At 34.5% G+C, this 14,492-nt stretch overlaps 1 protein-coding gene across 4 annotated transcripts in view; it reads left to right on the top strand.

The window, feature by feature from the left end:
• The window catches only part of LOC105468235 (collagen type V alpha 2 chain), a 274,423-nt gene that overhangs the window by 181,707 nt on the left and 78,224 nt on the right, over nt 1–14,492 (top strand). For all 4 annotated transcript variants that reach the window (XM_011718336.2, XM_071073054.1, XM_071073052.1 and 1 more), the window contains one exon: nt 13,011–13,235. In XM_011718336.2, coding sequence (XP_011716638.2) covers nt 13,011–13,235 — 225 coding nt within the window. The remainder of the gene's footprint in view (nt 1–13,010; nt 13,236–14,492) is intronic.

Below are 14,492 nucleotides of genomic sequence, written 5' to 3'. Positions count from 1 at the left end.
ACCATACACCTGTGTTACTTTCTTAGGGCTGCTTGATAACAAGGTACCACAAACTGGGTGGCTTTTGACAACAGAAATGAGTGTCTGAGTCTCTGTGTCTCTTCCCCTCTTCCCTCCTTATAAGGACACTAGTCATATTGGATTAAGGGCCCATCATATTCCAGTATGACTTCATCTTAACTAATTAGGTCATCTTCAATGACCTTATTTTCAAATAATGTCACATTCTGAAGTACAGAGGATTAGCAATTCAGTGTATCTTTTAGCGGGACACAATTTAACCCAAAGTACACAGTAGGTATTTCTTCCTCCATTCATTTATGAGACTCTGAAATTATCTTTAAAAATATTTAGGCCTGGCGCAGTGGCTCACACCTATAATCCCAGCACTCTGGGAGGCCAAGGTGGGTGGATCACTTGAGGTCAGCAGTTCGAGACCAACCTGACCAACCGGTGAAATCTTGTCTCTACTGAAAATACAAAATTAGCTGTGCGTGATGACACATGCCTTTAGTCCCAGCTACTCAGGAGGCTGAAGTAGGAGAATCATTTGAACCTGGGAGGCAGAGGTTGCGGTGAGCCAAGATCATGGCATTGCACTCCAGCCTGGGCAACAAGAGCAAAACTCTGTTTAAAAAAAAAAAAAAATTAAATACTTTATCCCACCCAAACTTCATCAAACCCTTCATATTTTCTACCTAGTGTCTCCTGGCTTTACCTCTCTCTTTTCGTAACTACTGTTTCTCCTAACTCCAGTATGACATTTTCCACTCGTGGCCTTTGGTCTCATTTATTTCTGATTTATCTTTAATTATGTAGTTACATTAATATTCCTGAAAGCTTCTTATACATTCTTTTATTTATTACCTTTATTCATTTATTCAGCAAGCATTTATTGGATGTTTTCCATGTATCAGGCACTTTAATAGACTCATGATATAGAGAGAAATTAAATGTTTTTCATTCTCAAGAAATGTACAGCCCAGTAGAGTTTACATGCAAACAAACCAATTAAGTGTAATAGAATGTTGCAGGTATTTGCCAGGTGTATGAATAAGGTGAGATGAGGGCAAGAGAAGAGAATGACCACATTCCATGTGGGCATGTCGTTAAACCTTTCCTAGTGGAAGAGGTATCACTTGTACCAAGTATTCTCATCACCTCCTTTTTTCGATAAATTAAACCATCGCCTCCTGATGCTACGTATATGACATGTTTTCCCCCCTCTCTATTCCTGTTTTAGGTGGTTCCCTGCCTTTTTTCCAGGTAGAGTTTTCCTTACTCCCACAATCTCAAATACCTTCCATTTTTCAAGGCCTGCTTAAGAACCCACTTCTACTCACCCCTCCTCAGATAATTTCAGCTTATAGTGATATCATCTTTTCAGGTTTCTTATTTGTAATTCTCATACCTAGTATCTTATATAAACTATGTGGTCATTGAAGAAACAACTAGATAGAAGATACTTTACATTTTGAATGTTCTTAGTAAATATTTGTTAAAAATGTGATTTTATAAACTTTCCTCTAAGCTCCTCTAGAGTAGCTTGTGTGTCTTTAACTTTTGTGTCTTTCCTCCATGGGATAGAGTCAGGCATATAGTAAGTAGACTCAATAAATACTTAAGTAATCTACGAAAATGAGTATAAGTGGATGTGCTAAGTATAAATAAAATAAACTTTTAGTATGGGTATTTAATATCTTACTTCACAGTGTTTTCTAAATTACAAAAGTCAGCTTCTTTCAAACTAGACATTATACTATTTTTTTTTTACTTCCTAAAATGTCAAAACACAATAATCCAGAATTCTGTGTCTACAATTGAAGAAAGACTATGGAATTGGACCTAGAAAAATGCTTTTATAGTTTGTCCCAGTGTGGCTAGAGTGAGTTATTCATCGGCAACAAATGGTTCCTGCCATGTTGCTGTGCGCCACTGTCTTGGCTTCTGGACTGCTGGCCCGCACCACCACAAGAGCCCCACCCCTCCTCCAAGGCACCCTCCCATGGACATACCAGTTGGTTTAGAAACAAGAATGCTGTTGTTTTACCCTCAGGCAAAGGAAGAGATGGTAAAGAAGTTAAAATCAGAGTCATGGTTGAGAGGGAGTACCTGGGCTCTTTCAGATCCATCCTGGTCAGTTGGTAGAGAGAAGGAATCTATTGCGAATTACCAGCAAGGAGCCAGGGGTAATAATATTATATACCTTGGAAATGAATTTTTGGAAGACACTGCTTTGGATTTTAATTTTCTCACTTAAAAAAAAAGCAACCCTCAAAACAATAAATTAAAGAAAGGAATTAAGGAAGTTAAAGAACTCAAATCCTAGAACTCTTTTGACTTCTCTGACCTCCAGCCTAGATGATATGCCCTTCCTATGTGTTCCCACAACAACCAAGGTTTGCCTATAAATTTATGTTTAAAAAATTATGTTCTAATAATCTGTTACTGCACTGGTTCTCTCAGTAGTCTGTAAACTCCTTAAAGGTAGGGAGGAATTCATTACTTTAACTGTATTCCCAGTGCTTGGCAAAATAACAGATAAATATTTGTTGAATAAATAAACATGTTATCAAAATTCATACATTATGTTATTTTGATGTTTGCTTTAAGAATAAATGTATTTATTTTATGATTTGAACACATTCTTAATGCCAAAGGTGTTGGAAGACTAAAACATACAGGGAGGACTGAAACTCACACAGGGGATCTCAGAACTGTGGCCTTAGCCATTATTTTGGCTGGTATATTCTTAGGGATCATTGAATGATTTGCATTTATGGGTTTCCACTTTCTCTCTGCTATGTATCCAGACTGTCTTGCTGTCTAAGGGTTTAAAATATATTTCATTATCAAATAGGACACCAAAGGAGAGTCAATAGGTGATATACTCATAAGAGAATGTAATGTTATTCTGTATTCTGTTCACCCTTGCTAATTTGAAGTTTGCTTTTATAAAAAGAATTTTATATTTCCATAATGATTGAAGGTTGTTTTTGTTTTGGATTCTAGGAAATCCTCAGGTTGATGTTCCCCAGACTTAGTTGTAATTAATGAAAATAAACAGCATTAGACAAAAACCTCTCAAAACACAGAGGAAGATTTCCAAGATAAGGACCAATAATTCAAAAGGCCCCAGGATACATATAAGTTAGAGAAATGAGAAAATAGAATGAGTTTATGAAGTTTCAGTGTATATGTAATTTTTCCAGAATGCACTAGTGAAATATACATATGAGCAAAATTATTCTACAAAAAATTCATTATCTTTTACAACTTCTGTATATTTTGGTTGTTTTTGGCAAGGAAGTTGAACTCAAAATGTCTCATTCTCTGATCCAAAGTTTGCTTTTGTACTAAACAAGTATTTAATAAAATTGTTATTAATTTGCTAGATAAATAACTGTCGATTAAATGAATTAACTAATGACGCTATTCCTTTTTCCAGATTGACAAATTTAGGATGAGATTTCGACCACACTTTAAAGCAAACTTATTTATGACACCTTTAAATATTTCTTTTACCCAAAAGTAATGGCTCCTATTTTATCTTTTTCTATATGTTAACAAGTAGAAGAATTGAGGCAAACTTTTCATTTATTAATTTAGTAATAATCAGTTGACTAGTAAACAACGTAATCTTTTGTCCAAACTAAATTTTATACTCCTAGTTTCTCTTCAGCATGTCCTAATGACCGTATTAGCAAGAAATAAGTGTTCTGTGGTTACTTGGAATTAAGCAAATTATCGAAAGATTTTAGAGACTTTAAATCTTTCCATGGGTATTTAAAGAAAATGACAAGATTTTATTTTCCTTTACAGATATTTTATTCATAGTCACCATGCTTAAAGAAATTTAAATGTGAGTTATACAATAATGATAAAATTCAGAATTTAAAAAAGCAGGATGAATAACATTAAGTAATAATCTAAAACTTTTGAAATTCCAATAAAGTTTGCCCATGTTTACTTGTTAAGGAAAATAGCAACTTCTCCTTAGAAGCACATGGATTTGTAGGTGAAAAATCTTGGATTCATTCTTTATACTTTTCCTAATAGGATAAAGAAGTATCTTCAGGTTAATTCTGTTATTTTCTAAAGAAACTTGTAAAACCTCCTTCTTGATGTAGTAAAGTTATATGGAAAGAAGATGATTGTCTCTTCCTCCTTCCTCTTCCCCTCTCCCTCATTCCTCTCTTCATCCTCCTTGTCTGTTTGCTTTTCTTGTCTTTTGTTCTCCCTACAAGTAGAGAAATTACCCAATGATGAGCTTTGCTGTGCATCTAAAAAGTTATTGATATAACTTTCCAGTAAATGCAACAACTTCTCTCTCATACCAAGTATGACTATGGCATTTGGCTGGTTTTGAGATTCAGAGCATATTGAGTTTTGATGTTAAACATGCAATAAATAAATTGGCTTCCATACAATTATTCACATTATAAGGGATAAACTAAATATGAAGATTAAGAGATGAATTTAGGTTCTGAAATAATAATTACAATTTTATTTAAATATTCTATTACATGTTCTAGAAGTGACTTGGAAAGTAATGCCAGAAAGAAGAGTAAAATCTAGTTTTAGTTTTGTTCTTCAGCAAAATCACTTATTTTTTAATAGCTACAAAATAGATGTAAATTAAATCTATGTAAAGCAGAACAAAACTGAATACTAATTCAAGTCACTACATATTTCCAAGAGGGTAAAATGAGAAATTGGCCTTTGGGATGACAGCACTAGTCTCCCTTCACCCCATGCCTCCAGAACTGAGCTCCAGAGGGAGTAATGCAGGAAGAGGCATCCCTTTAAATTCCTCTTAGAAATTTTCTTCAAAATATTTTAGAATCCTTGGTAGTGAAATGAATGGGATCAAAGAGCCATTGAGAACTGTGGAATGTTTGGTGGATTGTAAAAGAAATTTCAACTTGCTCAAGGCAAGAGCAGAGAATAAAGAATGAATTGGAAGAAATAAGCTGACTACAATGTCTGGATTTTCTCTAGAGGCCCTAAATATTCTTCTGTATCAGGGAAAATTGAAAAAGAAGGCAAAATGCAGCTGCAAAGACATAATAAAATACAGAGTTAAATTGATTCTAAAATGTTTTATGTAAAATATTTAATTTTATACTCATGGAGTATACAATAATGAATATTCTCTTAAAACACAATAATTATTTGTGGTTACAAAAATGAGTAAAATATATGCTCTTCTTAGGGTATAATGTCTGGAATAAATGATAATACATCATATTCCTATAATTCATGGTATTTTAAAGCCTTGTAGGTTTGGCCCACATTTAAATAAGCAGCTAAAATGGGGCTTCTCTAAAAATCAGGTAATAGCCCAGGGTTGAAGCATATCATTTTGTATTCAATGTGGCGTAGATCTCTTACTTGGTATTCTTACAACTGACTTTAGATATAAAAGTCCCTTTTTATATAAAAAAGAATATTACAAAATAACTTTACCATATAAAGCTTCTTAAGCAAACAACTAATATTCAACAAATTAATTTGACAAATACTTCTTGAGCATTTACTGTGATCCTGACACTATTCTAGGATATCAGGATATATCAACAAAGGAAGCAAAATAAATTATATCTGTTCTCACAGTGCTATAATTCTATCGTGGGGTGACAAACAATAAACATAATAAATTCAATATATAGTAGGCTTGAAAGTGATAACTACTACATTAAAAGAAAAAAAAAGAATAAGAATTGGTGAATTGAGAGTGTTATGGTTGTATGTGTGTGTAGTCATGTGCAATTTTTTTGGTAAAGTGTCCAGAGTAGGTAACATTTGAGCTAAGACTGGAAGGAGATGAAGGAAATCTGGAATGTGGATATTATATATTACTGAATATTTACTTCTCCTTTGAAAGAGAAATAGCTAAGCAGATTTTTGGTTCTCCTGTTTATCTCAAGCAATATTAGGCTAGGAGAGATTAAGTAGACATCATTCAGAACAACTACAAATTTTTCATGTATTTAGGTAGGCAGACACATTTGGCATAGCTCTGTACCAAACTTATTCACTGAGGATTAATATTTAAGATTAGAACTAAGGTTGGCTATAAAAATTACAGCTGAAATTTCTAGTGTATAGATTATAGAGTTGGCTCAATTCTCTTTGTGGTGTTTTGCAACTATTTAGTAGTTTGAAGTATGTATTTGGGGAAAAAAAAAATCTATGTCAAATGCATTAGCAGACTGAAATCTGTTCTTCCAGACAGAATTGTAGATGAGCATTGCATGTGCAGTATGTGTAGTTTTAGTTTCACATTTTGGCCACAGTCATTTAGATTTCCCAATGATACATGGAAAAAAACTTAAGTAGTACTTAATATGAGAGTTTTTCCTTTCTATTTTTTCCATTTTAAGTAAAGTAAAAACAGTTTTACTAGTTAACTGAAAAACTTTGCTTATGAGATTGGAAAGCATTTAATGGTTGCACTGAAGAAACCAACCAACTTCACAGTTTATCTAATTTTTAAAATTCATATGCTCACTGAAACGCATTGAAATGAATGCTTTCTATGAGTTGTCTCCTTTTTAATTTTTCAGATTTCAAGGACAATTTTCACAATTGTCATTATATTGCTTCAGAATATAAGACATGATTGTCCTTAGTGGAACAGAAATTTAACTCAGCTCAAATAATTATTGAATGCCTACTCTTGTTCAGTTGGTACAAGGAAAAAGGAGCAGGGCACAGAAAAAATAATAATTTGGATAACTATCCTAAAACTAGATTTAAGCTTGCGGGGCTCACTAGAAAGTAAAAGTCTTTGTAGTGAATTGAAGAACAGAAGATGTAAAACCCCATAGGCCTGCCCCATACATACTTATCTTCCCACCATCCCATAGATCTTGAGGCTGAGATAGAATAAATTGTCAAAGTATGGAATAGATCCCCCTCAGTTATCCCTGGTGGCTTCATATGTATCTAACTTTTAAAATTTGGAAATTTTTAAGGAAAACAAAATGAGGAATGTGGAATTTTGGGCATCTCCTCTGCAGGGTCTAAAGACGGAACTGAATGCTGTCCCTCTTCATCTTTCCCTTCTAATGAGAAACAGTGCCCTAGAGCAGAAGGAAGGGAAGGATTTCCTTGGTAGGTTCTCTGGAACCCCATCCAGCAGCCCACGCTCTGCTGTGCATTACTAAAGGCAGCATCTGTGGCATCCAGACAGACACGTGGGCTGCTTTACTACCTCCTCCTTTGTCCCACAAGGCATTCTCTCTCCACTTCATGAGGCCACCGGCTGACGGTGTCATGATTATAGTCTCTCAAAGACCTCTACAGTCAGAGAAACTTTAAATAATGGTAACCCAGATCTTCACAATCCCAAAAGGGACCTAAATCAGCTGGGTCAGGAAGGCTGAAGGGTTGCTATAGCCTGCTGAAGGTGGTTCTAAAATATGAACTTTTGTGACTGACACAATCTTCTTCCTTTCTGGTTACACAGAGACCTGAATGTCAGGGACACACCTGGTAAAAACCACCAAGTGACCATTCCCTTTCATTCAAAAAAGCGGTCCTAAGTGCACATCCTCTCTGGAAAGATTAGGGAAGGAGGAAAGAGAGCTAAAAGTGCTTATCTTTATAATAGGCGTATCAATGTACTAGTTCCTTACTTTCCTCATTCACATCTGCATTCATCCACGCTACACACACATTTATCAAAGACGGATTGTATGACATTAAATGTGAACGTTGCTGAGGTAAACACAGTTCTGGCTGTCGAGGAACTCACAGTCTCACAGCTCACAGGGAAAAATGATCAGCGCAAACATTTGTCTGAATAAGAGATTTAAAATTTTTGTAACACGTGTTGTGTTGTATATTATTTCTGCGTGGAAGAATTTTAGTTAATGGCTAGAGAATATCTAACATAATTTTAGGGACTTTTATTTCATATATTTTTCAAAACCTTTAAGTAGACTCCAATAATTTAATATGCAAATACAATCGTCTCTCTTGGCCAGTTCAAGGTTTCAGTACGGTCATTTCTATGCAGGCATTTTTTTTCCCACAAGTATAATTTATGAAAAAATGTGGATGCAGGGCATAACATATAGTTGGCAAGCTGCAATTGTGATAATGTAGTTTCTAATTGTTATAATAAGATGGTGGATTTGGTCTGCCATCTAGTGATTAAGAACTGAATTCTTACAACTAAATTTAAAAGCACTTAAGATTTATGAGAAGATAAATCTATGAGGATATATGAGAAACAGAGAAATTGGGTTGACTTCAAATAAAATGTCATCAGATAAAATACATCTTTTCTCTGTAATACATCAGTGTCAGAAGTTTTGTGGGAATGACTTCACAATGGATTCAATTTATTGGAATAGTTGGTGAGGGTAAAAGAATCTTGTAGCTTGGGAGATAAAAATTTTGCAAGTTAAAACACCATGAAAATTACAAAATAGTGATGATATTATCAGATTTCTACCAGTCCTAATCAATTTTAGGAAAGTTAAACATAAACAGCAAAAAATACAAGTAATGCAAAATGATAGTTTTGGGGTTCATTTTTAGATTATATAAAAATATTTGTTTATCCAACTTTTAAATTTAAATTTTATTTTTATTTTAAGTTCCAGGGTACATGGCAAGATGTGCAGGTTTGTTAACGTAGGCAAACGTGTGCCATGGTGGTTTGCTGCACCTATCAACCCATCACCTAGGTATTAAGCCCAGCATGCATTAGCTATTTTTTCTAATTTTTACTAATGCTCTCCCTTTCCCAACCCCACCCCACCCCCTAACCGTCCCCAGTATCCAGGTATTTTAAGGAACATTTATTTATTTTTATTTATTTTTAGTCCTGGGCCTTGAATCTAAGCTTTGGATGTCAGCTTGGGTTAATTTTATGATTTGGATAGGGAAACCAGGAGGACAGAATTGAATTTCTCAGAATGTCATTTGAAAATGTTTGTTATTTTATATACTGTACTGTCATTTATAAAATAATTCTATTATGACAACTTTACTGCAATATTTTTCAACAAGTTGGCTGCAATTTTGCTTTCTATTTTACTTTTCTTTTCGTTTAAGTAAGTGTGTAGGAAACAGAAGGAACAACTTAATCATATGGTGTACAACTACCATGTAGATCCGTGAAAACTGCAAGACACTCTGTCTTTTCTACCCACTGTTTCTTTGCACACGTCTTTCATTCAGACATGAACAATGAGAATTCACTGAGTTTTTGAGCCCTCTGTGATGTGCATGGATTCTTGTTTGTGTGAAGAGGAGACGAGGTTTAACAGTGAATGTGGTTTTTCATATCCTTGCTATTTAAAAGCATTCCAACTAACTTTCCACATCATCTTAAATTTAATTATAAATTCTCAGGAGAAAGGAACCCATGATGACTCAGAGTATAAAACTAACCTTTAACTTTGTCATTTAAAGAAAGTAATCCAGTGGCCTACTTCTTTGCCCCTTGAGTTGAAGTTATGTTGTCTTAAACTTTCAGAAAGAAACTGCTCTTCTAGGTGTTAACACAAGACTGAAACAATGTGTCTTTTTATTCCAACCCTAAAGGAGCCACAAAGAACAAGATAAGCTACTCCTTAAAGAGTCCCTCACGTATTTTAATATTTAATTGACATTATTACATGTCATCTGGTTTTTGTTTTTCATATTCTCTACTTCCAAATATCTAATTATTCCATCAGCAATATATATCCTGATATATAATGTCTATCCAATAATAACATATATTGTTATAATAATTCATTTTATAAATCTTCAGGGGATAACTTATCCTGTTCTCTGGCTCCTTCAAGATTTGTACAATAAACATATTATATAATTACAATTATATAATAAGTTAATTATATTCATTTATTATATAACAAAGAGCACTCCACAATGTTATATATATAAAACATATATATAGTTTTATGTGTAACATATATAATATATATAATACTCCACAATAATATATATTTTGAGGACAGAAAGGAACACATATGCTTCTTTCTTTTCTTTCTGTGAGTCAGGGTCTCACTCTGTTGCTCAAGCTGGAGTGCAGTAGCATAGCATGGCCATAGCTCATTGCAGCCTAGAACTCCTGAGCTAAAATCATCTTCCTACCTCACCTTCAGAGTAGCTGGAGCTACAGGCATGTGCCACTATGCCTGGCTAACTTTTAAATTTTTGCAGAGTGTCTCACTGTATTGCCCAGGCTGGTCTTGAACTCTTGGCCTCAAGCAATCCTCTCACCTTGGCCTCCCAACGTGCTGGGATTGTAGGTGTGAGCCACTACACCCAGCCACATATGCTTTCAATATTTTGCACAATTAGTACTAGGCACTTATGCACTTAACTCCCAGCACCCCCACCCAAGAGTGTGTAATGAGAGAAACAAGCTAATTGAAGTAGTATCTCATTTTCAGGTAATAGCATTTAACATTTGTAAGTGGATATTTCCTTGTCAATCATAAAACTTAATGAGCAAAGTTACTCTTAAGTTATCTACTTAACGGAATTGTTCAGTCAACTATGGACATAAGCCCATTTTTATACAGGTTGTATCTCTGGAAATGTTCATCATGGAATTACACTGTGTTAAAGTGATATTTCATGTAAAAGTCACACTTTTTATTTGATGAATATATTTCTCATTTTTTCAAAATAATCTTCCAGAAAAGCATATTAAAACATAATTTCTATTTTTCCCTTGGTTTTAAATGACTATAATAGCACTATGGATATAGAGCTAATACTGTTTTGTTGATTGGATATGTATTATGTGATACAGGTCTTTTAATGAAGATAAAACAGATTAGAAACTTAGTCCTCATCTTATAAAACAGCACACAAACCATTAGCATATAGTAGTGTTACTCTCTGAGAGCAATTTTCCATTTGCCAAATATCTGTGATGAAAGACTAAATATATAAAGCAAAGTATTCCACAGGACAGTGAGAAAAATGTTTTTATTCCAGCTTTTTTAAGTTATAATTGACAAATAAAAACTATATAATGCAGATTTTTGGATTAATATCAGTATTGTAAACTAAAATAATTTTCATATGTAGCTTTGCATTATCATTTGAATATATTTATATGTCAAATGATAATATCTTTCATTACATTCTTACAACTACATTACAACTACATTAAAACATCTTTTTATGAAGTACAAAGTTCATGCTGTGCAATTAAACTAGTTTACCATAGTTTAGATTCATTCATTATATCCATCCAATAGACAAGTATTTATTAAATGGCAGTTCTATGAAAGGTATAGCATCAAGCTTTAGAAATACAATGATGAGGCCAGGCACAGTGGTTCATGCCTGTAATCCCAGCACTTTGGGAGGCTGAGGCTGGCGGATCTCTTGAGGTCAGGAGACCAGCCTGGCAAACATGGTGAAACCCCTTCTCCACTAAAAATACAAAAATTCGCTGGGCATGGTGCGGGCGCCAGTAATCCCAGCTACTTGGGAAGCTGAGGCAGGAGAATTGCTTGAACCCAGGAGGCGGAGGTTGCAGAGAGCTGAGATTGCGCCATTGGACTCCAGCCTGGGTGACAAGAACAAAACTCCATTTTGTTATTTCAAAGAAAAAAAGAAAAAAGAAATACAGTGATGAACAAGACACCTAGTCCTTACTTTCGTGTAGTTTTTCTCTAGTGAAGGAGATAAAATAAACAAAAATTAAAAATTAATACTCATTCTAATAAACTTCCTGAGGGCAGTGATTTTTGCCTATTTGTTCACATTTTAGTATCTCTTAAATTACCTAGCATATAATACACAATGAATGAATGAATAAATGAACGAATGGCCAAGTGAACGAGTTCTTTGAAAAGGTCTCTGAAAAATATCAATTGGGTAAGAGGAAGTCTAATTTTTGCAGGGTAGTCAGAAAAGAATTTCGTGGGGAGATGACATTGAAGTAATGACAGATAGCCATGTGGTCCTGGGATGAAGGAAGGAGAGGTAGTGCTAGGCAAAAGTGGTCAAGTTGTGCAAGAAATGGGAAAGAAGGTCTTTAGCCTTTATAATTATAGGAAGTTTTGAATTTAAGTAGTTGGGAAGTTCTTGATGTATTTAAGCAAGGATGATTTGATCCACATTATGCTTTAAAATTCTATAGTATTGTTACAAAGTCACAAAGTTAATGATGTAATATATGTGTTTACTTATTAGTAATGTATAATAGAACTGCTGTCGTGCAATATATGTACACACACACATACATATATATATATTTTCCCAAGCTTTCTTAATTGTAAATGTAGAAAAGCACTAGGCAAATATATATTAACTTACTGTATTATTTTGGCTATGATTTTCCTTAATTAATTTTGATGCAAACATAATTAACTCATTACCTGCATAAGTTTTGCATTTCTGCCATGGTTGAATAAACACCATTAATTTAGGATATCAAATGGAATTCTACTCCATGAAATGGGACATGGTTATTCTTTTTTTCTGTACATTTAAAAATAATTTTAATAAAAACATATACCTTTTTCCTTTTTGCAGTTTTTTTCTATGGTACATGAAAACGTACTGTCTCCTGTTGTGGAATTTACTAAAGTTTCCAGTGAGTTGCAAGTCATAATAGGGTTCACCAAACATTCAAATTATATATTCTCCTTTGAATTATTCATTTTTTCCCCATTTTCAGATGGTTCTCTTTTATTCCTCTTTACTGATACTCTCATTCCTCATTCATACCTTCAAGAATAAAATCTTGAAGGAAGCATTATCTGGTTAAAAAATATACTTCCATTGTATCACTTTTATTTCTTCCCCTATCATGCAAAGATACATTATCATCATTTCATGGTGAATTACATATTATTTTGTTACAAAATGTAATCAGTTCATCTGTGTTTGGCTCCTTGGAAGTTTACTTCTTAGTCCAGAATTTTTTAGAATCCACAAGATGGCTCACCTTTTAAAATATTTTCCCAATTTCATAATTTCAGATTACTAACCTCTTCTTTCTTTTCTTCTTATTTTAGAAGGATATGGTGAAGAAATAGCCTGCACTCAGAATGGCCAGATGTACTTAAACAGGGACATTTGGAAACCTGCCCCTTGCCAGATCTGTGTCTGTGACAATGGAGCCATTCTCTGTGACAAGATAGAGTGCCAGGATGTGCTGGACTGTGCCGACCCTGTAACACCCCCTGGGGAATGCTGTCCTGTCTGTTCACAAACACCTGGAGGTGGCAATACAAATTTTGGTAAGGAATGTTTAGGGCCAACTCATAATTGATCCAGTTACTCACCTTTATAGTCGCAGTGTTTTTCACTTTCAGCGTTCAGCAACCCAAGAGAATAATTAAACAGCTTTTTCGTTGGCTTTTGGGGTTAATGATTAATGATTTTGCTCACTCACTTTATCTAAAGTTAGATAGAAGCAGACAGTAATTTCCTGTCTTCTTAAATATCTGAAGCATTTGGGGCTGAATTTTGAGTGGTGATGTCTAATCTGAGAATTCCTTGAATCACTTAAGATGGTCATTTGTTACCATATGCATGATGAGTGCCTCCAAGTTATTTTTCAGTTTCCCTTTAAGTCCATTAATGCCTGAGAGAAGATCTAGAAAACACATTTATCCTCAATGATGCCAACTTTGTCCTAGTGAATGGAATACTTATTCCTAATGTAATTTAATGCCACAGCACCCTGTATTACATTGGCTCTTCTTTTTTTTTTTTTGAGACGGAGTCTTGTGCTGTCTCCCAGGCTGGAGTTCAGTGGCGCGATCTCGGCTCACAACAAGCTCGGCCTCCTGGGTTCACGCCATTCTCCTGCCTCAGCCTCCCCAGTAGCTGGGACTACAGGGCCCGCCACCATGCCCAGCTACTTTTCTGTATTTTCAGTAGAGACAGGGTTTCACAGTAGCCAGGATGGTCTCGATCTCCTGACCTCGTGATCCGACTGCCTGGGCCTCCCAAAGTGCTGGGATTACAGGTGTGAGCCACCGCGCCCGGCCTACATTGGCTCTTAAATGTAGGATGCTTTTCATGTTGGCTAGGTAACGAATGAAATAGATTTCCATGAGAAAAAATAATATACAGCTTTTAAAACTTCTTTGAAGAAAAAGTTTCTGTGTTTAACAGATATTATGTATTTCAGTATGAGTACATATTTTAAAGATACATGTCAGGGAAACAAGTTTATATTTATAGGTTTCAATAAACTAAGTAAGAGCAATATTAAACCTTTAGGTTATTTGTGTTAGCAGTCATGAGACTTCTGATTCATCATTGTCAAGACAGTATCAAGGCTTTATTTTTTTTTTTCAAAATTTCATTGCAAATAACAGCAAATACAATAAAGGTTTCAACAGAATGTACATCGAAATAGATATCAACTTACCTCTTCTCTGCCTCTGGAACAGAAGCAATGTGCCTTGGATAAATACCTACACTCAATTTTCAGTAATATAATAAGAAATATATAAAAGAAAGAATTAAAACCAAGACATATAAGA

This window comes from Macaca nemestrina, chromosome 11 (assembly GCF_043159975.1).
Source record: "Macaca nemestrina isolate mMacNem1 chromosome 11, mMacNem.hap1, whole genome shotgun sequence".
Lineage (NCBI taxonomy): Eukaryota > Metazoa > Chordata > Mammalia > Primates > Cercopithecidae > Macaca > Macaca nemestrina.
Note: the sequence above shows the minus strand (reverse complement) of the source record. Positions and strands in the feature narration are given on the sequence as shown.